Here is a 25164-nt window from a genome sequence, read left to right as displayed (position 1 = left end):
CATGGAGTGAGGAACGAGACCTATTTGAAAATGCAGGAGGGAGTGTGTGTGTGTATGTGTGTGTTGGGAGCGATGAGGAGGTTGTTTAGTGAGGGCTAAGCAGCGGTTGTTTGTTCACAGGTGACAGGTGCTGCAGTCACAGTGCTTCTTCATTACTCTGTGGTTAGGTGCATGTACCGTAACTCTACACACACACACACACACAAGGTCACCAACACACCCACCCTCCACATCGATCCAGATTGTCATCGACCCCGACCTGCTCTTGTCTGGTCATGATGGCATGATCGTCTGCCCGCCCGGCAGAAAACACTGAATCAGCCCAGCAGGAAATATGACTGGACTTAAGGGGAGGAGGAGGCATAGGCTGTGTCCCACATGGTACCCCATTCCATATATAGTGCCCTACTTTTGACCAGGGCCCATAGGGCTCTGGACAAAAGTAGTACACTATGTAGGGAATAGTGTGCCATTTGGGATGCAGCATTAGCACACACGTATTCTTAGCCTAGCTTAATTAAAGGTGCTGCTGCTCTGCATCAAATCGACCCGTTCTTCTCCTCTCTTATCTGTCAGTGGGTCTCTATCTCTCTCTCCCTCTCTCCCTCCCTCCCTCTCTATTTCTCTCTCTCTCTTTTATCTGTCAATGGGGCTGTGTAAACACTGGAACACAGGTCTCAGGGTTCACCACTTGAGAAAATTACATTCAAGATAGCTAGCAGTGTTATTATGGATCATTTAAACTTTAAACATGTTGTAGAGAGCAAAGGTTAGAGGGCAAAGGTTTCATTCTTTTTTTGTTGTATTTGGAATGATTGTAGCATTTTCCATTACGTTTTCCCTCTTAACAATTCCAACGCACCTACATGTAGGCCTAGTAATTCTCTTATCTTTCTACTAAGCAGTTATAATAGTACTTTAGATATCTGCAACAACAATGCAACAGTGACCCACTAAACTGTCTATCAGATGATTTCCTCGATCTCTCATTGACTTAGCGTCCTGTCCAGGGGGTGTACTTGTACATCAAGCTACCTTACTACAGAAACAGGAGATAGGCTCCTGCTCCATGCGTCGCTCTGGCTCAGACGAGGCTTACCTATGTACTTACTTATTCATTGACCATCCTCTTTCTCTTCTCTCTGTGTCTCCACAGTAACAAATTACAACAATGTTGTGGAGGGCCAGTCAGACTCGGATGACGAGGACAAGCTACACATAGTGGAGGAGGACCCTGATGGAGACAGCACGGTGCCAGAAGACGCCTCAGTAGTATTAACCCAGAACGGGACAGAGACGCACCAAGACACCTGGGATGGAGGTGAGACTCTAGGCTAGAACATAGGATACGAGAACTGTGTGTGTGTGTGTGTGTGTGTGTGTGTGTGTGTGTGTGTGGTTAGACTATGCATACAGAACAATTACTTTTCAATGTTATTAATTTATCTGACACTCTAATCTAGAGCGATTTACAGTCAGTGCATCAACTAAGTTTAGTAGGGAAAAAATATTGCATATGACAGTCATTGCAAGTCATTGCCCTTCTTCGAAATAGCTGCTATCAGCAGAATCCGTGCCAGGAAGAAAAAACAATTGCAGGTGTGAGTGCAAAAAACAGAACATACAACCACATTGCTGTTTCGTTTTTTTTGTTAACTGATAATGACACATCAGTCATATTCAAGAGGTAGGACAACTACATTTACATGATGTTGCTTGTCAAAAACTATGGGTATTTGGCCTTAGCTTCAACTAAGACATCACTTTTCTCCTGAACCGGGAATGTTCTTACATGGTTTCCGTGATGTCTGTTTCACGTGGTCTGTCTTAATGCAGTGAATTTCAGTCTTCCTTCAGACTAAGGCTGATTCCCAAATGGCACCCTATTCCCTATGTAGTGCACTACTTTCGACCAGAGCCTTATGGGCCCTGGTCAAAAATTAGTGCAGTGTAAAGAGAATAGGTGTGTTTTTAGGTATGGTCTGTTTGAGGACATGCTGTAGTATTGAAGATTGCACCCATGACTGGACACCTACATGACTACTGGCAATTTAAGCACCATTTATGATGTTGTCTGTGTGTACACACAAAAAAATGCTGGGTTAAAACAACCCAATGTGGGTAAATATTGAACAGAACGCACATTGGTTTATTTTGGCCCAGCCAGTTGGGTCACAAACAACCCATTGTTTTCTTTAAGCTGGGTTGTTGATGCTGGCTTTTTCAGCTATGATCCATTGGGTCAGATCAGAAGACTGGAGGCGTGATTTAGTAGGGGCGTGGGTTTCAGTTAGTTATATTTGGCCATCCGTAAGCATATGTAATGCCAGTTAATCTGTTCTGATGCGTTATCAACACATGCTAAGGTTCAGCACTGACACTTTTGTAGCTTTAATAAGGCTTACACAAGAGTAGGAGTTCCTTAAATGCCTATGCATATCCCAATGCTGGGATAGTTACCACTTTGTTATAATATTTAAATAATTATAAAGTGTATATGAAAATATCTCATGTGCAAAAATATTGAAGGAACATTGACATTTGCAGTGTACAAAATCACAGCAGGGCAAAATAACTATCTGAAAGAAACGCCCCCAATAGGCCACACCTTTGGATTACCCAAACATGGGTTAATATTCACTTTCATGCTGGGTTGACCCAGCAGATGGGTCTTTTTTAATGTAATCCATAGGTTATTTTCAGGAGGTGTGGCCTATTGGGGCATGGTATTTTTGGCCACACCTGAGAGTAAATGTTGTTCCTGTTCATCATGTTATGTTCACCTTGAAGAAGCCACAGTGATGCCGAAACGTTGGTGTTTTACCCAATACATTACTGGGAGTTTATACATATGGAGTGTGCGACTCTCTTTGTTTTTATAGCTTACAGTTTATTTGCCATTGGTCAGCACCTCTACACAAAATAATTTTATCTGGGTGTGCGCCAGCTCATGCTTTTTTGTTTGTACACTGCAACATTCAATTTCCCTTCAATATTCTTGCACTTTAATTTTTTTTATATAAAATTAATAACATTATTATTTAAATATTATAACAAAGTGGTAACTATCCCAACATTGGGATACGCATAGGCACTTGAGGAACTAAATTGTGTAAGCCTCATTAAGCTACAAAAGTGTCAGTGCTCAACATGTGTTGACAATACATTGCATATGTAAAAATGTATGCACACATGACTGTAAGTCGCTTTGGATAAAAGCGTCTGCTAAATGGCATATTATTATTATTAATACAACATAACAGATTAACCGGAATGACATTTACTCTCACAGGTGGCCAAAAATAACTATCTGAAAGCCACAATCCTACCAAGCCATGCTTCCAGTTTTCTGATCTGACCTGGTGGATCATAGCTCAATAACCCAACTAAGTGACCCAACTGGCTGGGACAAAAATAACTAAATGCGTGTTCTGTCCACTATTTACCCAGCGTTGAGGGGCAGCCTCTCTCGCTCTCTCTCTCTCTCTCTCTCTCTCTCTCTCTCTCTCTCTCTCTCTCTCTCTCTCTCTCTCTCTCTCTCTCTCTCTCTCTCTCTATTATTATCCCTCTCTCTCCCTCTCACTCTCTCTCTCCCTCTCTCTCTCTCTCTCTCTCTCTCTCTCTCTCTCTCTCTCTCTCTCTCCCTCTCTTCAGTTAGACTAGGCAGACTCTTTCTGCCATCTTATTTACATACATTCATACTGAGAACAAAATGCTTATCTAGTGCTGCGTGCCGCTCAAATCAGTACTGCAGGACTCCACTTTCCCCTGATACGGCAAATCTTCCTCACATAGACCCACAGAGGACCATGTTATATTTGATAGGCTGCGTCCTGTTCAAAAGTAGTGCACTATATTGGCCAAGGTTTCCCAAACTCGGTCCTGGGCCTCCCAGGAGTGCACGTTTTGGTTTTTGCCCTAGCACTACACAGCTGATTCAAATTATCAACCCTTTTAGGTTTCAATGTAGAACCTTCTGTGGAAAGGGTTCAAGATGGAACCTAAAAGGGTTCTACCTGGAACCATAAAGGGTTCTTCAAAGGGTTCTCCTATGGGGAAAGCCAAAGAACCCCTTTAGGTTCTAGATAGCACCTTTTTTTTTTCTAAGAGTGTACAGTAATCCAGTGCCTGTGCCAACACTGTGGACAGGTGTAAGCATAAGCGCTAGCCTAACAAAGTCTGTCCATTTGGAAACAGTTGTGTCCCCTAATCCCTCCACCTGCTCCAATACGTCTCACACAGTACGAGTGCCAAAAACATGCCTCACTCACCAAATCCCTCTTGCACCAGGGTTGGTTCATCGTGAGAATATCTTGGGTGAATAGGGATTTAGTAGCAGAGAATGCAACCAAAACAGTAACACTTTTTTCGTCTTCAATCTGTAGGAATATGAGTCTTTGTGAAAATGGTTGAATAAAATGTATGTTAAGGGAATATAAGGGCATTTCTCCTGGAAAAAACACCTTTCTAGGAAATAGTGAAGGTGAACACGATATCCTTTGTAAGTGTCCATTCTGTGTGCTGTGGGAAAGAAGAGAGATGGGGAGCTTGATGGGAGGTTGCTCCATTACGCTCTTGATTTCATATAGCCCCTGTTGGCTGGCGCCACCCGGCTTCCTGTGTGGTACTGTGTTTTAGTGTGGGCTGGGAGCTGCCTGTGTTATCACTGTGCTTCATCTAATAGCACATCCAAATGACCTGGATTGCACTAACCGAAAGTTTGCTGTTTCGAATACCCGAGCCGACAAGGTAAAACCTTTGCCCTTGAACAAGGCACTTAACCCTAATTTGCTGTTCGAGATTTTGTGCAGATTGTTATAGCAGTTGTGAAGATCTCCACAGACCTACAACCTTTGCATGCTATCTTGAACATGCACGCTTTCTATGATTACGTAAGGTGACATTTAGTAACAGTAACCTCAAATTGTGGCCATGGATGTGTTACTCATTTTAAGGTTGAATAAATACTGTTACATTAGTTTGTAAGATAGCCTTAACTTAAGCCTATTTACTGTATTACAAAAGTAATATTAAATTGTGTTTGGTTGAAAACGCAACCAAATATCAACATTCAAAGGAGATGTACTGTATCTAATATTGGACAGTGGCGGCCGCTGATTAGCTGAATACTGGGGGTGCGAGGTGGTCGGAGTTGTCAACAAAGCAGACAGAAATATGATGGCAAGTTTTCGAACTACCGGTAGTTTCTTTGAGAAGATATATAAAGCGATCTGTGCATTTGAACAATAGCATAAATACACCTATTTCACTTTTGCATGTCAAAAACCGAATGACCACTGCTGCACATGCTGCCACTGTTTTGAACAGATTCGATTATACTATTTAGAACGAGTAGTAACTCATCTATTTAGTTATTAAGAAATGTCTCAATAGTAATTCTCATGATAGCACATTAGTAGTACTCAGTGACAAATATCTAAGCTAAGCTGGGCATGGTTAAAACCTTGGATGGGAGAGCAAATGGATAGCTGTAGATGGAGCAACTCTCCAGTAGGAGGTGCTGCCCAGCCTATTGTTTCGTTTTTTAGATATAACGTTGTTTCAAAGGTACAGATTCAACATATTTTATACAAGCTTTGTCTATGTTGAGAATTGGTTACCATAGCGCGCAACAGAACAGTGTACTGCCTACACACGGTTTGTTGTTTTTATGAAATATTTGTAATCATAGCTAATGTTTGTATTGCTACTGATTCCGTGACGCAGACAGCCTTTACAGCTGGGACCGCAAGTTTGTGTCCCGGATTCCTGTTAAGTAGCAGTTAGCTGCTAGCCATCATGAAAATGGATCAGGCTAACGCTAGCAGTGCTAGCCCACCAGTGTTTCTATCCACAGCTGGGCACAAATGCTTCAGGTGTGAGATGATTTCTACACAATCACAAGATAAAGATAAGGTGGAACTGGAAAATGGACAGGAATTTGTCTGCCCTAAATGCACCACCATCAGGCATCTTAAGGAAGAGATCCTCTGGCTGTTAGCTCGGCTCAGAGAAAAGGAAAACCTGCTTAACACGATGAACATGAATGACATGTACACTGACCTTGCTGTAACCCAGGCAAACCGAATCTCCGTTTTAAATGCCTCCTATAGCAAAGCTGTAGGTTTTAACAACCTTCATTTTAGGTGATCTGAGGAACTGAGGGAAGACTACCATTTTTTTTGAAGACCCTCGCTAGCACAAGGAAGAGAATAATTATCTCAGGCCCCCTCACCGTGCTACCGAAGAGATTCGGAATGTTTCAGCCGACTCTTTGCCCTAAACGAGTACCTGAAAAAACTTTGCAACAACATGAATGTCTCTTTTTGTGACAACTTTGATTTGCTGTGGGAGCAATCAGCACTTTTTAAAAGAGACGGGATTCACCCTAACCGCAAAGGTTCCACGATTTTTTCCAGCAACATCACAAACTGTTTTAGAGACTGACAGACAGGGTCTGGTAGTACTCCAGTTCTCCCTGTCAGAATAAGCAACAGATAACTTGGAAACCATATCAACTCCTATAGAAATGACACTATGGTTATTGTGAGTAACCTAATATATGTTCCTTTAACTCCGTCTTCTAGTGAGTTTATACAAACTGTCATCTCCTACCATTCTGATAGATTGGAGACTGTCAGAAAACGTGGTTGTAACGTTAATAATTTGGTTGTTATTCCATTGGTTACCTCTAGGCAGAAAAAATACAGAAAAACGCATGTCAAAAATGTTATAAATTGATTTGCATTTTAATGAGGGAAATAAGTATTTGACCCCCTCTCAATCAGAAAGATTTCTGGCTCCCAGGTGTCTTTTATACAGGTAACGAGCTGAGATTAGGAGCACACTCTTAAAGGGAGTGCTCCTAATCTCAGCTTGTTACCTGTATAAAAGACACCTGTCCACAGAAGCAATCAATCAATCAGATTCCAAACTCTCCAACATGGCCAAGACCAAAGAGCTCTCCAAGGATGTCAGGGACAAGATTGTAGACCTACACAAGGCTGGAATGGGCTACAAATCCATCGCCAAGCAGCTTGGTGAGAAGGTGACAACGGTTGGTGCGATTATTCGCAAATGGAAGAAACACAAAAGAACTGTCAATCTCCCTCGGCCTGGGGCTCCATGCAAGATCTCACCTCGTGGAGTTGCATTGATCATGAGAACGGTGAGGAATCAGCCCAGAACTACACGGGAGGATATTGTCAATGATCTCAAGGCAGCTGGGACCATAGTCACCAAGAAAACAATTGGTAACACACTACGCCGTGAAGGACTGAAATCCAGCAGTGCCCGCAAGGTCCCCCTGCTCAAGAAAGCACATATACAGGCCCATCTGAAGTTTGCCAATGAACATCTGAATGATTCAGAGGAGAACTGTGTGAAAGTGTTGTGGTCAGATGAGACCAAAATGGAGCTCTTTGGCATCAACTCAACTCGCCGTGTTTGGAGGAGGAGGAATGCTGCCTATGACCCCAAGAACACCATCCCCACCGTCAAACATGGAGGTGGAAACATTATGCTTTGGGGTTGTTTTTCTGCTAAGAGGACAGGACAACTTCACCGCATCAAAGGGACGATGGACGGGGCCATGTACCATCAAATCTTGGGTGAGAACCTCCTTCCCTCAGCCAGGGCATTGAAAATGGGTCGTGGATGGGTATTCTAGCATGACAATGACCCAAAACACACGGCCAAGGCAACAAAGGAGTGGCTCAAGAAGAAGCACATTAAGGTCCTGGAGTGGCCTAGCCAGTCTCCAGACCTTAATCCCATAGAAAATCTGTGGAGGGAGCTGAAGGTTCGAGTTGCCAAACGTCAGCCTCGAAACCTTAATGACTTGGAGAAGATCTGCAAAGAGGAGTGGGACAAAATCCCTCCGGAGATGTGTACAAACCTGGTGACCAACTACAAGAAACGTCTGACCTCTGTGATTGCCAACAAGGGTTTTGCCACCAAGTCGTTTTGCAGAGGGGTCAAATACTTATTTCCCTCATTAAAATGCAAATCAATTTATAACATTTTTGACATGCATTTTTCTGGATTTTGTTGTTGTTATTCTGTCTCTCACTGTTCAAATAAACCTACCATTAAAATGATAGACTGATCCTGTCTTTGTCAGTGGGCAAACGTACAAAATCAGCAGGGGATCAAATAGTTTTTCCCCTCACTGTATAACAAGGCAATTAGAAATGCCAGACGGGCTTATTTTTCTAACTTTATCACTAATAATCAGAATAATTTGAGAGTGCTCTTCTCGAGCATTGATGGCCCGATAAATCCTACCCCCACAAACCTATGTGAACTTTCCTCCACATGTGATGAGTTTGCGACATATTTCAGAGATAAGATAACAAACATTAGGCTGGGTATCAGTCGAGCAAGACCTGATGAGAAGTTTGATGATATGTGTCCTAGCTTACCACGCAAAGGCACTATGGATTTATTTTCCCTGGTTGACACAGACATGCACAGGAAGGTGATATCACAACTTAAGCCTTCTACCTGCCTTCTCGATCCTATCCCCAACACCTTCTTCAAAACAGTTTTTATTGCATATCTGAAGAAGTGCAAGCTATTGTTAATCCCTCCCTGTTCACAGGCACCTTCCCCACTGCACTAAAAACTGCTATGGTGAAACCCCTTTTGAAGAAAAGTAATCTAGATTCTTCAGCTCTTAGCAATTTTGATGGCAATCTCCAACCATCCATTCTTAAGCAAAATTCTGGATAAATTGGTTTTCAAACAGCAATTTTTTATTTTTTTATGCCAACTGTTTAAAAAAAACTATCCAATCTGGTTTTCGGGGCCACCACAGCCTTAGTTAAAGTGGTAAATTATCTTAGAGCCAATACAGATGCCAAACAGCTCTCTGTCCTTGTACTCTTGGATTTAAGTGCTGCATTCGACACTGTTGACCATGATGTCCTTCTGGACAGACTGGAGAGGTGGGTTGGCCTCTCCGGTCCAGTTCTTAATTGGGCTAGGACCTATTTAACCGGTCGAGAGTTTTTTGTCACCCTTGGTGAATATAACTCAAAGAAAATACAAGGTTACACAAGATTCGATTTAGGGTCCGGTACTGTTCAGTTTATATATGTTACCCTTTGGCAGCGTTATCAGAAAGCACAGCATTGATTTTCAAAGCTATGCAGACGATTCACAACTTTACATTTCTGTGTCACCAGAGGATTTTAGCTCCACGGATAAATTATTAGACTGTATTAGTGATTTAAATACTTGGATGGCTCACAACTTTCTAAGCTAAATAAAGACAAAAATGAGGTACTTATTGTTGGAGCCAAAGCACAGAGAGAGAATCTGTCCGCACATTTTAATTCCCCGGCAATAAAGATAAAACACCAGAGCTGTGTTCGAATACCCATACTAACATACTGTATACTACATACTTAATGAGTATATACTACATACTATTAGTTCATTTCAGTATACTGTAAACGAACGGTATCCTTTCAGTTGAGCGTACTAGCGCTTCGCCTGTCTACCGGAAGTTGATGCTGTTGATATGCAACTTCTTGCTAGCTTGTTAGCATAGCTAACAAATTACTAGCTAGACATTTTACGACTTCATTATTAATGTCCATTGAGAACGCACAACAACTATACCACTTAGCTTAGCTAAGAATGACATGAATAATCAAGTCTTTAAACGTTGGGTAGTTAGTTAGATAGCATATACAGTTGAAGTCGGAAGTTTACATACACCTTAGCCAAATACATTTAAACTCAGTTTTTAATAATTCCTGACATTTAATCCTAGTAAGAAATCCCTGCCTTAGGTCAGTTAGGATCACCACTTTATTTTAAGAATTTGAAATGTAAGAATAATAGTAGAGAGTGATTTATTTCAGCTTTTATTTCTTTCATCACATTCCAAGTGGGTCAGCAGTTTACATACACTCAATTAGTATTTGGTAGCATTGCCTTTCAATTGTTTAACTTGGGTCAAACGTTTCGGGTAGCCTTCCATAAGCTTCCCACAATAAGTTGGGTGAATTTTGGCCCATTCTTCCTGACAGAGCTGGTGTAACTGAGTCAGGTTTGAAGGCCTCCTTGCTCTCACACGCTTTTTCAGTTCTGCCCACAAATCTTCTATAGGATTGAGGTCAGGGCTTTGTGATGGCCACTCCAATACCTTGACTTTGTTGTCCTTAAGCCATTTTGCCACAACTTTGGAAGTATGCTTGGGGTCATTGTCCACTTTGTCCACTTTCTGACTGATGTCTTGAGATCTTGCTTCAATATAGCCACATAATTTTCCTTCCTAATGATACCATCTATTTTGTGAAGTGCATCAGTCCCTCTTGCAGCAAAGCACCCCCACAGCATGATGCTGCCACCCCTGTGCTTCACGGTTGAGATGGTGTTCTTCGGTTTGCAAGCAACCCCCTTTTCCTCCAAACATAACGATGGTCATTATGGCCAAACAGTTCTATTTTTGTTTCATCAGACCAGAGGACATTTCTCAAAAAAGTACGATCTTTGTCCCCATGTGCAGTTGCAAACCGTAGTCTGGCTTTTTTATGGCGGTTTTGGAGCAGTGGCTTCTTCCTTGCTGAGCGGCCTTTCAGGTTATGTCGATATAGGACTCGTTTTTACTGTGGATATAGATACTTTTGTACCTGTGTCCTCCAGCATCTTCAAAAGGCCCTTTGCTGTTGTTCTGGGATTGATTTGCACTTGTCGCACCAAAGTACGTTCATCTCTAGGAGACAGAACGCGTCTCCTTCCTGAGCGGTATGATGGCTGCGTGGTCCCATGGTGTTTATACTTGGTGAGGGAGAGAACACGGAGGTCGAGTGTGTGGGGGGTGAAGAGACACAGTCTCCAACCTGGGCTCTCTGGAGGACAAGAGTGCTGCACGTCCACTTCCATGAAGAATATAAGGATTTGGAGATACTTACCTTTGGGAAATACTCACCTTTGGATATATGCACCTGTGGAAATACGTGAGAGACATTTGGAAGGACTTTTTGCTGGGTTGGCCACTAGCTGCAACGTGGACTACAGTAAGGCTGGGGAAAAAGTTATCTGAGCGAGTGAGAATTATGATTCTGGATGTGGAAGAGACATCCCTGAACTGTTAACCCTTAAAGAGCCACAAGAGAACAGAATTTTGTTATATTTTCGTTAATTTCCCCAAGACCTATAATAAAATCCTTGTTTTGTTTGAACCTTGTCTCCTTGCACTACTATGAGCAATCCCGCTGAAAGCTGTGTAGCCTCTCGTGACGTCACAGATGGTGGAGGAATACGGGCACGCCAGCGTTAATAGTGCATGTCAGAGGAGGATACCGAAGGTTTGATCACCCAGTTTTCCAAGTTGGCCGTAGGCTCCCCGCCGACTGAAATGGAGGACATATTGAAAGCCCTTGTTGCTGGCCAGCAAGCCCAGATGCAAGCAAACGTGGCTCTTTTGGAGGAGCAAAAGAAAGCCAACCTTCTGAAGGCAGAGGAATTGCAGTTGCAGAGACAGAGTGTTGTCCAAAATACCCGCCCAATAAAGGCAAGTGACTTTATATCTAAGATGGGAGCTACCGATGACATTGAGGCATACCTGCATGCATTTGAGGCCACGGCCACTAGGGAAGCCTGGCCCAAGCAACAGTGGGTTGGTCTGTTAGCCCCCTTTCTAACCGGGAATCGCTGAATGCTGTCCGGGACCTGGGCCCTGACCAGGTTACTGACTATGATGCCCTGAAGTCTGAGATCCTCAGCAGATATGGACTCACAAAGTTTGGTATCGGCCCAGCGCTTTCACGGCTGGACCTTCCAACCAGACCAACCTCCTCGGGCGCAGATGCATGAACTTGTCCGAATCGCAAGGAAATGGCTGGATCCGCAGAGGAATACAGCAGCGGCGGTGGTGGAGGCCGTTGTGGTGGATCGTACCTACGCGCCCTGCCTTATGAGGCAAAACGGTTCATCAGTCAACAGGACTTGACCACGGCTGATCTGACCGTGGAAGCTGTGGAAAAGTACCAGGCCACAGCGGAGATGCTGAATGCTTCCCGAAAAGACCCCAGGAGTGCGGCCCCACCACAAATGGGAAGAACCCGTCCCAAGGACCCCAAGGTCTCGAACCCAGCCACGTCAGGACTTATCCCGGCTCCAGGGGGAGCCAGAAACCAGGCGGGTCCAAGAAGAGTACACCAGGAGGGGGAAACTCGACAGTGTTACCGGTGTGGGGAGATGGGACATATCTCCTGGCAGTGTGGGAAACCAGCCGATGAACCTATGCCCACTGCGGAGTCCTCCAGCTCAGCACCCACACACCGTTTTGCCTCGCTCTTGGGAGTCGTAGATGGCGGCCCAGATCGACCCCCCACCTGCCCGGTAACTGTGAATCACCATGATGTGGAGGCCTTAATGGATTCTGGTAGCCGGGCCACCCTGGTGCGTAAGGATTTGGTGGGCCCAACGTGTCTGACCCCGGGAAAGTCCTCCCAGTTTCCCTGTGTCCATGGGGACACCAGAGAATACCCCATTACTGAACTTACAATGACCAGCACACGGGGAACCATACACACGACGGCGGGGGTGGTTGATTCCCTCCCGTCCCTGTCCTAATTGGACGAGACTGCCCAGCCTTTTACCCACTCTGGAGAGAGTCTCAGGAGAGGATAACCCCGAGTACCTCGGAAACGGAGAGGCAAGACTCATCCTGGGAAGGCTCCGGTGCAATCCTCCGAATTACTCACTCCCGCCCGGGCTCTGATAGGGATGGCAGGTGCCCAGACCGACACAGAGACGGAGCTACAGAATCTGGACAAAGAACTGTCTGGTCTGAAGGGGACCGCTGAGAGGTATCATTTGTTAAAGCAACAGTTAGACATGAAGACAGAAGAGTTAGATATCCTCCAGGCTAAACTCCAACAGAGCTCCTTCCATAAGCAACAGGAGGAGCTGGAGAGGCTGCGCAGGACCATCGAGGAGTGTGAGGAGACCCTGCGCAGTAGTAAGGAGGTCCAGAAGAAGGCAGAGGAGAAGTACAAGGTGTTGGAGAACAAGATGAAGAATGCGGAGGCAGAGAGAGAGAAGGAACTGAAAGCTGCTCAACAGAAGCTAAACTCTGCTAAAACCAAGGCTGATGCGTTCAGTAAGAAACTCAAGGAGAGACAACAGGAGGCTGAGTCCCTGGTCCTAGAGGTGGAGGAGTTGAAGAGAGCCTCTCCGTTGGCCAACTTCCATACTATTGTTTGTACAGATGAACGTGGTACCTTCAGGCGTTTGGAAATTGCTCCCAAGGATGAACCAGACTTTGTGGAGGTCTACAATTGTTTTTCTGAGGTCTTGGCTAATTTATTTAGATTTTCCCATGATGTCAAGCAAAGAAGCACTGAGTTTGAAGGTAGGCCTTGAAATACATCCAGTGGTACACCTCCAATTGACTCAAATTATGTCAATTAGCCTATCAGAATCTTCTAAAGCCATGACATCATTTTCTGGAATTTTCCAAGCTGTTTAAAGGCACCGTCAACTTAGTGTATATAAACATCTGACCCACTGGAATTGTGATATAGTGAATTATAAGTGAAATAATCTGTAAACAATTGTTGGAAAAATTACTTGTGTCATGCACAAACTAGATGTCCTAACCGACTTAATAAAACTATAGTTTGTTAACAAGAAATTTGTGGAGTGGTTGAAAAACAAGTTTTAATGACTCCAACCTAAGTGTATGTAAACTTCCGACTTCAACTGTATACTACTCCACTTTGTTACTGACTGTTCACGTTGTGCTCTAATGCACAGCAATAGCTTCCTCTGACACCTTGTTACAGCTGCTTACTATGTCCCACATGAAAAAATACTACACTTTACTATAGAATACTACAGTACTTACTATACTACACACAGTAGTATCCCTCGATCATGTGTAGAACTTACTATAGAATTTTGTAGAATACTATAGTAAATAATATAGTATTGTTCACACAAAAAAAAATGTACAGTAATGTCTGCTGAAATATCCGTTCATACCCAAGTCATACCTACCTACTACAGGTTATGGAAAATGTGCTATTTTAGTATTTCTCCAGTAGGTTTCCTCAAGGTTTCCTCACTTCTATGTCAAAGATAATAATACTACAGTAATGTCTGCAAAAACACTACAGTAAATGCTACTTTATAATACAGTCCGCAAAAACACTACAGTAAATTCTACAGTATACTACAGTCTGCAAAAACACTAGAGTAAATATACTATACTGAACAAAAATATAAGAACAACATGCAACAATATCAACGATTTTACTGAGTTACAGTTCATATCAGGAAATCAGTCAATTTAAAATAATTCCTTAGGCCCCAATCTATGGATTTCACATGACTGGGCAGGGGCGCAGCCATGGGTGGGCCTGGAAGGGCATAGGCCCACCCACTTGGGAGCCAGGCCCAGCCAATCAGAATGATTTTTTCCCCACAAAAGGGTTTTATTACAGACAGAAATACTCCTCAGTTTCACCAGCTGTCCGGGTGGCTGATCTCAGACGAGATCCCGCAGGTGAAGAAGCCGGATGTGGCGGTCCTGGGCTGGCATGGTGACACATGGTCTGCGGTTGTGAGGCCGTTTGGATGTACTGCCAAATTCTCTATAACGACATTGGAGGCGGCTTATGGTAGAGCATTTAACATTAAATTATCAGGCAGCAGCTCTGGTGGACATTCATGCAGTCAGCATGCCAAATGCATGCTCCCTCAAAACTTCAGACATCTGTGGCTGCAAAACTTTTATTGTCCCCAGCACAAGTTGCACCTGTGTAATGATCATGCTGTTTAATCAGCTTTTTGATATGCCACACCTGTCAGGTGGATGGATTATCTTGGCAAAGTAGAAATGCTCCCTAACAGGGACGTAAACAAATTTGTGCACAACATTTGAGAGAAATAAGCTTTTTGTGCATATGGAACATTTCTAAGATCTTTTATTTCAGCTCATGAAACATGGGACCAACACTTTACATGTTGCATTTATATTTTTGTTCAGTATACAATCCACAAAACACTACATTTATTACTAAACTAAGCAAAAAAAGAAACGTCCTCTCACTGTCAACTGCGTTTATTTTCAGTAAACTTAACATGTGTAAATATTTGTATGAACATAACAAGATTCAACAACTGAGACATAAACTGATCAGGTTCCACAGACATGTGACTAACAGAAATTGAATAATGTGTCCCTGAACAAAGGGGGGGTCAATCATAAGTAACAGTCAGTATCTGGTGTGGCCACCAGCTGCATTAAGTACTGCAGTGCATCTCCTCCTCATGGACTGCACCAGATTTGACAGTTCTTGCTGTGAGATGTTACTCCACTCTTCCACCAAGGCACCTGCAAGTTCCTGAACATTTCTGGGGGGAATGGCCGTAGCCCTCACCCTCCGATCCAACAGGTCCCAGACGTGCTCAATGCGATTGAGATCCGGGCTCTTCGCTGGCCATGGCAGAACACTGACATTCCTGTCTTGCAGGAAATCACGCACAGAACAAGCAGTATGGCTGGTGGCATTGTCATGCTGGAGGGTCATGTCAGGATGAGCCTGCAGGAAGGGTACCACATGAGGGAGGAGGATGTCTTCCTTGTAACGCACAGCATTGAGATTGCCTGCAATGACAACAAGCTCAGTCCGATGATGCTGTGACACACGCCCCAGACCATGACGGACCCTCTACCTCCAAATCGATCCCGGCTCCAGAGTACAGGCCTCGGTGTAACACTCATTCTTTAGACGATAAACTTGAATCCGACCATCACCCCTGGTGAGATAAAAACTTGACTTGTCAGTGAAGAGCACTTTTTTCCAGTCCTGTCTGGTCCAGCGACGGTGGGTTTGTGCCCATAGGTGACGTTGTTGCCAGTGATGTCTGGTGAGGACCTGCCTTACAACAGGCCTACAAGCCTTCAGTCCAGCCTCTCTCAGCCTATTGCGGACAGTCTGAGAACTGATGGAGGGATTGTGCATTCCTGGTGTAACTCGGGCAGTTGTTGTTGCCATCCTGTACCTGTCCCGCAGGTGTGATGTTCGGATGTACCGATCCTGTGCAGGTGTTGTTACACGTGGTCTGCCACTGCGAGGATAATCAGCTGTCCGTCCTGTCTCCCTGTAGCGCTGTCTTAGGCGTCTCACAGTACCGGACATTGCAATTTATTGCCCTGGCCACATCTGCAGTCCTCATGCCTCCTTCTGCCGCTAAGGCACCCGTTCACGCAGATGAGCAGGGACCCTGGGCAACTTTCTTTTGGTGTTTTTCAGGTCAGTAGAAAGGCCTCTTTAGTGTCCTGTTGCCTAGTAAGCTGTTAGTGTCTTAACGACCGTTCCACAGGTGCATGTTCATTCATTGTTTATGGTTCATTGAACAAGCATGGGAAACAGTGTTTAAACCCTTTACAATGAAGATCTGTGAAGTTATTTGGATTTTTACGAATTATCTTTGAAAGATCCTGAAAAGGGGACGTTTCTTTTTTTGCTGAGTTTATAGTAAACACTACAGTTTTATTTCACTACAGGATTTATACTATAGTTAACTGTAAATACTAGAGTATACTACAGTAAATACTACAGTAAAGTTCGCAAAAACACTACAGTGAATACTATAGTATTTCAAACCATAGTATATTATAGAAATGTTTTATGTGGGGTTATATATACACAGTATATATTTTCCATTGCAGTTAGACCCATGTTGGGTTGTAAATTCAGTTGGGTCTGTGTGAAATGTTGTAGCGCGGTGTGGGAAAGCCTGAACAGTGTGGCACCATACGATGCCTAGACCTGGTGGGTTCAAATATGATTTGAAATCTATCAAATACTTTGAGTGTTTGTTCTAGCCTGTCTGGGGTGCCAGATGGGCTGGGTTTTCACCTTCTCAACAATTATATTGGTGCCATTGTACCAGGCAAGCTCAATCAAATAGTATTTGAACCGGTCTGATAATTTTATGTTTTCCTCTCCTCACTGATATTGAACATCTCTGCCTTTTCTATTCAGGCTTTGACTACTGCCGTTCATTTTAGTATTTTAATGGAAATTATTCAAGTCTGATGATGCACAGAGAGATCAAACCACATAAATACAGAAAAATACTCCAAGAGGTCTCTGAAGAATGAGCTCAGAGAGTGAGAGAGAGAGAGAGAAGGGAAAGAAAGAGAAAGAGAGCAAAATAGAGAAAGGAAGATAGCGAGAGAGTAAGAGAAAGGGGGAGAGGCAGAGAGAGAGAGGTAGAGAGAGAGAGCAGGATTGTTTTGGAGTGCTGGTAAAGCATGAGGTCATGGGAAGTGAAAGGGTTGAGGGTTAGCAGGAGTGCTGTAGCCTGGGCTCCTCCCCCTCCTTTTATGAGAGGGCCTTTAGCAGCAGAGCCCATAGAATTAGAATGAGTAGAACGGGCACAGAAGCTCTGACCATGGCAATTGTGACTGGTGAATGGGGATGCCCGTTCTACTCTATTATAATTCTATGGCAGCGTCTGCTCTCTCAAGCTGCACCTGTCCCTCTCTGGGCTGCTCTCAGCAGGAAGGGCCAGGGCCTGCTGGCACAGGTCCTGGCACCGTTTAAAAATGCTTAATCCCCATGGCAACGCTATAGCTACCTGCAGAAGTGTTCAGTCGTATTAAGCGATGGCTCGGATCCACTGAATGGTGGAACCAGGAAGAGCTCTTTTCAGTGGAGGGGACTGAGACTGTAAACTGTAGCTCTGACTGTCAGTCATACTAAAATCAAGTGTCTTCTTATCGTATCCCTGCTTCCTAACATATAACCCATCCATGGGAATTCAGTTTCTCTCTCAGGTTGGATTCTATCCAATCAACTTTATATAACATTTCAGAGAATTCCCAAGGAACGGTATGCAGGAAGAAAAGCTCCCTCTCGTTACTCATCATAACCAAGTTATGTGTGCGGTCGTGTGTGTGAGCGTGTGTGTGTGTGTGCCCTGTGGCCAGTTTGAGCAGAGTATGTTGTGTTAATTAGAGGAAGTGGAGGGAGGGTGGTGAAGGGGGTAGAACAGAGCTGTGTATCATTACATCCTCAGGTCACACACACAAACACACACACACAGGTCACATTCCTCTCTAGTGTCACATTTTAATCAACCTTAATGACCTCGTTATTGTCTCTAAGGCCTAGATTCAATCAGATCAAGCGTTAACCGGCGATAGCCGACACCCGCATAGCTGATGTTTTGGCGTGTCGGAGGTGTAACTGTGTTGGAGCTGTCAAATTGGTGAGCGGCCTCCCGAGTGGCGCAGCGGTCTAAGGCACTGCATTGCATTGCAGTGCTAGAGGCGTTACTACTGACCCGGGTTCATTTCCCGGGCTGTGCCACAACCGGCCGTGGCCAGGAGTCCCATAGGACAGCGCACAATTGGCCCAGCGTCGTCCGGGTTAGGGGAGGGTTTGGCCTTTGGGGCTTTACTTGGCTCATTGTGCTCTAGCGACTCCTTGTGGCAGGCCAGTTGCCAGTTGAACAGTGTTTCCTCCGACACGTTGGTGCAGCTGGCTTCCAGGTTAAGGAGCGCGGTTAGGCGGGTCATGTTTTGGAGGACGCATGACTCCACCTTCGCCTCTCCCGAGCCCGTTGGGGAGTTGCAGTGATGAGACAAGATCGAAAAAGGGGGTAAAAATAATAATAATATTGGTGAGCAACTGCTCTTGATCATTGTCATGAAGCCACACCTGCCCCACTCGCGTTAGAAGTTCTCTCTGTCTGTCTTAAACTCAAACACACAGTTTTGTCAAGCTGGTTAAGGCTTGCAAGTAGGTGAGTGTATCATAAGTGTGGTGTGAGTCCAAGATTCAGACAGGAGGTGTCGAACAGAATAACAATACCTTGTGAACACTACAATACTTGTGCTCAAGTTTATCTTTTCAATGAACCAATGTCTGTAGTGCAGTAGAACTAAGGTCCTGAAAGAATTGACTGCATCCTTTCATGTGGATGGCTAAGGGATTGCCTGTTGGTTGTTGTAACATCTGTGATCTGCATCTGTTACTATGCTGTTACTAAGAAGAAATGCTATACGGTAGAGCTATGTTACGACAGCTCATACACAGCCTACATGCGAGTTGTAGCCTACACACTAACCTTTATTCCCTGCCTCGTGGGGAGTACAGGTCTACAGGGGAAATGTTACAGTTGTGTAATATTCTCCACAACACAAATGTTACAGTTGTGTCCGCAGTAGAGGGTGAGTAGGTGGTTAGAGAGGTGGAGAGGTGGAGAGGTGGGGCTGGGAAGGAAGGTTTAGTGGGGTGTTAGTGGGGCTGGGAAGGAAGGTTTAGTGGGGTGTTAGTGGGGCTGGGAAGGAAGGTTTAGTTGGGTGTTAGTGGGGCTGTGGCCCTTCAAAGGTCATGTACTGTATAAATAGCTATTTAGGTCCTCAGAATGCAAAATAGTCACATACGGTGGAGCGGCTAGAGCCCAGTGTGATACTGTAGACTGTGGAGGCTGTTCTCCTGTTGGAGTGGCATGAGAAGGAGAGGAGGAGGGGATACAGGAGAGGAGGAGGAGAGAAGGAAGGACAGGAGGAGAGGAGGAGATGAAGAAGTGATCCAGAATGAGGGGAGGAGGGGAGGGAGGGGTGCAGCTGGTGAGATCTCAGTTCGGATGTCCAGTAGGCAGTCCTACTAACTCTAATGGCAGGCAGACATTCCTGACCTGGGCCAGAGAAAAGGAAATCCTGCACTCACTGAAATAGTATGTTATGTTGTTCAGCAGTAGCAGTGGTCAAACTGACATGTTTCGATGACAGCCTTCGTCAGCTTGTTGGGCTGCAACCTTATTCGATGGAAAGAGTCAGGCATTGTGAAGGCTTGGAGCAGTTTTATATGGTTATGGTTAACCTCTCACACTTTCACTTTGTTGAATATTAGTAAGGCATAGGCCTACATCAACTTGGTTTATGCATGTTTTCATTTGATCCTTACATTATATTCAGGTCATGGTTGGGATTGTTACGCTTTTAGACACTGTTTTCGGGTGTATTGAAATCCAACATGCTGTGTGCGTGTTTGTTTGTGAGTAATATGTGTGAGAGAGAGAGAGTGAGGAGAGAGAGAGATGAGAGAGAGAGAGAGAGGAGAGAGAGATGAGAGAGACAGAAAGAGACAGAGAGAGAGACAGAGACATAGAGAGACATAGAGAGACAGAGACATAGAGAGACATAGAGAGAGAGAGAGAGAGAGAGAGAGAGAGAGAGAGAGAGAGAGAGCGATCTTGGCCCAGGGTATTGTACTGTACTGTATTCATGGCTGTACTGTGTGAAGGGAGAGCTGGTTGAAGGCTGGTTGAGGTCACAGAGGCCCTGCGGCGTCACACTGCGCACAGTCTGGAAGACTGGTCACACAGTACTGTGATTATCTGAGAGACTAGTGACACAGAGGGAGGAGGGAGGACTGTTTCATGGAATTAATGTCTCCACAAGCCTAAACAGAATCACAATCTACAGACCAGATCTGAAATGATTTTAAAGCTTACATGGCTTTGGGGGACAAGTTAAGAAGGAACTCTAATATTTTGCAGTGACGTTTTAGTCCACATTAACCTGTTAACAGATAATGGTTTTATGCAAAGAGTTCCTTGTAGATACAAAGATTTGAGAGAGTAACTAGACATACAAAACAATATGAACCTGCAATAGCTTCCTGATATATTAAACCATGTATTCCTGTGTTCCTGTGTTGCAGTGAAGGAGGACTGTGGCTCTGAACAGGAGGATGAGGAGGAGGAGGAAGGGGAAGAGGGGGAGGAGGAGGAGGGGGGTAAGGATGCCCTGGTAGAGGAGATGCTACAGCAGGGGGACACAGCGGTCATCTACCCTGAGGCTCCAGAGGACGAGCAGAAGAGCATGCCTGAGAGAAGGGTCCCAGACGAGAATGGTACATCACTGCACCGCAACCCTCGTAATTGAGACCCTCATGATAGAGCTTTTGAGTGATTAGGCACCGAAAACATCTTCTTTGTTTCGTAGGCTATATCTTTCTCCCTCTCTCTGTCAATATATCCATAGCTGCACCTTTTAGAACTCGTACCTTATTGATCTACTCATAATGAAGCTATCTTCAGAGAGATAGCAGAGCTTTTGAGTGATTTGGCACATAAAACGTGTCTCTGTGTTTAATGTTTTTTTTTAAATATATATATACAGGGACGCCAGACGCTCTTTCCCAGCTCCTGACCTGTCCGTACTGCTCGCGGGGCTACAAGCGCTGCACTGCCCTGAAGGAGCACATCAAGCTGCGTCACGAGAAGAGCGAGGACAACTTCAGCTGCTCCCAGTGCAGCTACACCTTCGCCTACCGCACACAGCTGGACCGTCATATGACCCAACACAAGACTCAACACAAGGAACCTGTACAGGTAGCACAACCAACATGTTGCTCTGTCTGTGTGTGTGTGTGTGTGTGTGTGTGTGTGTGTGTGTGTGTGTGTGTGTGTGTGTGTGTGTGTGTGTGTGTGTGTGTCCTGTCTCTGTGCCTGTGTCTGTCCCTGTCCCTGTGATTGGAGGATTCCCAGTTGGAGGATTCTGGATTTCCTACCTATTCCCTCCTGATTCCAGGGATCTCCCAACTGGGATTTCTACAAAACCTGTGGGTTTTGGGACAGTTACCAGACTTTTGCAACACTAATGCTGTCATTGCTGGAGCTCACTCCCCCTCACAGACTGCCTGTCATTAATATATCATAGAGTGGGCAGTCCTCCCAATTGATATATATCATATACATTCCTGGATGTTTATCTGCTCCTGTTGAATAAATTCACTTTATGGATTTCTGTTTTGCATTACGATTCATAATTCTGTCATAACTCAACGCTAGCTTTATCACTGTCTGCTGACCCAGGCACAAACTAAGACTGCGTCTCAAATAGCACCCTATTCCCTATATAGTGCTTTTTTTTTTACCATGGTTCATAGGGCTCTGGTACAAAAATAGTGCACTGTTTAGGGAATAGGGTGCCATTTGGTATTTGGCATTTTATTAGAATCTCCATTAGCTGTTGCAAAAGCAGCAGCTACTCTTCCTGGGGTCCACACAAAACATGAAACATGACATAATACAGAACATTAATAGACAAGAACAGCTCAAGGACAGAACTACATACAAATTTTTTTAAAGGCACACGTAGCCTACATATCAATACATACACACAAACTATCTAGGTCAAATAGGGGAGAGGCGTTGTGCCGTGAGGTGTTGCTTTATCTGTTTTTTTAAACCAGGTTTGCTGTTTATTTGAGCAATATGAGAGGGAACAGAGTTCCATGCAATAATGGCTCTATATAATACTGTACGCTTTCTTGAATTTGTTCTGGATTTGGGGACTGTGAAAAGACCCCTGGTGGCATGTCTGGTGGGGTAAGTGTGTGTGTCAGAGCTGTGTGTAAGTTGACTATGCAAACAATTTGGGATTTTCAACACATTAATGTTTCTTATAAAAAGAAGAAGTGATGCAGTCAGTCTCTCCTCAACTCTTAGCCAAGAGAGACTGGCATGCATAGTATTTATATCAGAGCAAGACGTGCCGCTCTGTTTTGGGACAGCTGCAGCTTAACCAGGTCTTCCCTTGCAGCACTGGACCACACGACTGGACAATAATCAAGATTAGACAAAACTAGAGCCTGCAGAAGTTGCTTTTTGGATTGTGGTGTCAAAAAAGCAGAGCATCTCTTTATTACGGACAGACCTCTCCCCATCTTTACAACCATTGAATCTATATGTTTTGACCATGATAGTTTACAATCTAAGGGAACCCCAAGTAATTTAGTCTCCTCAAGTTGTTCAACAGCCACACAATTCATTACCAGATTCAGCTGAGTTCTAGAACTTAGGGAATGATTTGTACCAAATACAATGCTCTTAGTTTTAGAGATGTTCAGGAGCTGTTTATTAGTGGCCACCCATTCCAAAACCGACTGCAACTCTTTGTTAAGGGTTTCGGTGACTTCATTAGTTGTGGTTGCTGATGCGTATATGGTTGAATCATCAGCATGCATGGACACACATGCTTTGTTTAATGCCAGTGGCAGGTCATTGGTAAAAATAGAAAAGAGTAGAGGGCCTAGAGAGCTGCTCTGTGGTACACCACACTTTACATGTTTGACATTAGAGAAGCTTCCATTAAAGAAAACTCTTTGAGTTCTATTAGATAGATAGCTCTGAATCCGCCATATGACAGAGGTTAAAAAACCATAACACATACGTTTTTTTAACAACAGGTTATGGTCAATAATATCAAAGGCTGCATTGAAATCTAACAGTACAGCTCCCACAATCTTCTTATTATCCATTTCTTTCAACCAATCATCAGTCATTTGTGTCAGTGCAGTACATGTTGAGTGTCCTTCCCTATAAGCATGATGAAAGTCTGTTGTTAATTTGTTTACAGAGAAATAGCATTGTATTTGGTCAAACACAATTTTTTCCAGAGCTGGCAGCAAGCTTATAGGAAAGGGCACTCATTTTTACATTTTACATTTTTAGTCATTTAGCAGACGCTCTTATCCAGAGCGACTTACAGTTAGACTCAACATTAAAGATATGACAGATAGGAGTGGCAATATAGTCAGCTACCATCCTCAGTAGCTTTCTATCTAAGTTGTCAATGCCAGGAGGTTTGTCATTATTGATCGATAACAATAATTTCTACACCTCTCCCACACTAACTTTACAAAATTAAAACTTGCAATGCTTTTCTTTCATTATTTGTTTTTTTTATGCATGAATACGATGGCTCACTGTTCATTGTTGGCATTTCCTGCCTAAGTTTGCCCACTTTGCCAATGAAGTAATCATTAAAATAACTGCCAACATCAAATGGTTTTGTGATGAATAAGCCATCTGATTCGATGAAAGATGGAGTTGAATTCGTCTTTCTACCCATAATTTCATTTAATTCTTTATATCATTGATTTTGGCTTCATAATACAGTTTCTTCCTCTTTTTGTTGAGTTTAGTCACATAATTTCTCAATTTGCAGTAAGTCAACCAGTCAGATGTGTAGCCAGACTTACAGTGGCTTGCGAAAGTATTCACCCCCCTTGGCATTTTTCCTATTTTGTTGCCTTACAACCTGGAATTAAAATTGATTTTTTGGGGGTTTGTATCATTTGATTTACACAACATGCCTACCACTTTGAAGATGCAAAATTATTTTTTATTGTGAAACAAACAAGAAATAAGACAAAAAAACAGAAAACTTAAGCGTGCATAACTATTCACCCCCCAAAGTCAATACTTTGTAAAGCCACCTTTTGCAGCAATTACAGCTGCAAGTCTCTTGGGGTACGTCTCTATAAGTTTGGCACATCTAGCCACTTGGATTTCTGCTGATTCTTCAAGGCAAAACTGCTCCAGCTCCTTCAAGTTGGATGGGTTTCACTGGTGTACAGAAATCTTTAAGTCATACCACAGATTCTCAATTGGATTGAGGTCTGGGCTTTGACTAGGCCATTCCAAGACATTGAAATGTTTCCCCTTAAACCACTCAAGTGTTTATTTAGCAGTATGCTAAGGGTCATTGTCCTGCTGGAAGGTGAACCTCCGTCCCAGTCTCAAATCTCTGGAAGACTGAAACAGGTTTCCCTCCAGAATTTCCCTGTATTTAGCACCATCCATCATTCCTTCAATTCTGACCAGTTTCCCAGTCCCTGCCGATGAAAAGCATCCCCACAGCATGATGCTGCCACCACCATGCTTCACTGTGGGGATGGTGTTTTCGGGGTGATGAGAGGTGTTGGGTTTGCACCATACATACCGTTTTCCTTGATGGCCAAAAGCTCAATTTTAGTCTCATCTGACCAGAGTACCTTCTTCCATATGTTTGGGGAGTCTCCCACATGCCTTTTGGCAAACACCAAACGTGTTTGCTTATTTTTTTCTTTAAGCAATGGCTTTTTTCTGGCCACTCTTCTGTAAATCCCAGCTCTGTGGAGTGTATGGCTTAAAGTGGTCCTATGGATAGATACTCCAATCTCCACTGTGGAGCTTTACAGCTCCTTCAGTGTTATCTTTGGTCTCTTTGTTGCCTCTCTGATTAATGCCCTCCTTGCCTGGTCCGTGAGTTTTGGTGGGCGGCCCTCTCTTGGCAGGTTTGTTGTGGTGCCATTAATCACATCAGACCAACAAATATTTTTTACATCA

The 25164-nt window shown here is 43.9% G+C and overlaps 1 protein-coding gene across 1 annotated transcript in view; it reads left to right on the top strand.

Annotated features, from left to right (window-relative positions):
* Window positions 1-25164, top strand: part of LOC121581293 (zinc finger E-box-binding homeobox 1-like) — a 100392-nt gene that overhangs the window by 60184 nt on the left and 15044 nt on the right. Inside the window, exons 2-4 of the mRNA XM_041896813.2 lie at window positions 1157-1321; window positions 20709-20900; window positions 21170-21381. Coding sequence (XP_041752747.2) covers window positions 1157-1321; window positions 20709-20900; window positions 21170-21381 — 569 coding nt within the window. The remainder of the gene's footprint in view (window positions 1-1156; window positions 1322-20708; window positions 20901-21169; window positions 21382-25164) is intronic.

This window comes from Coregonus clupeaformis, chromosome 14 (genome assembly GCF_020615455.1).
Source record: "Coregonus clupeaformis isolate EN_2021a chromosome 14, ASM2061545v1, whole genome shotgun sequence".
In the NCBI taxonomy this organism is placed as follows: domain Eukaryota; kingdom Metazoa; phylum Chordata; class Actinopteri; order Salmoniformes; family Salmonidae; genus Coregonus; species Coregonus clupeaformis.
This window is presented reverse-complemented; position numbering and strand designations above follow the sequence as displayed.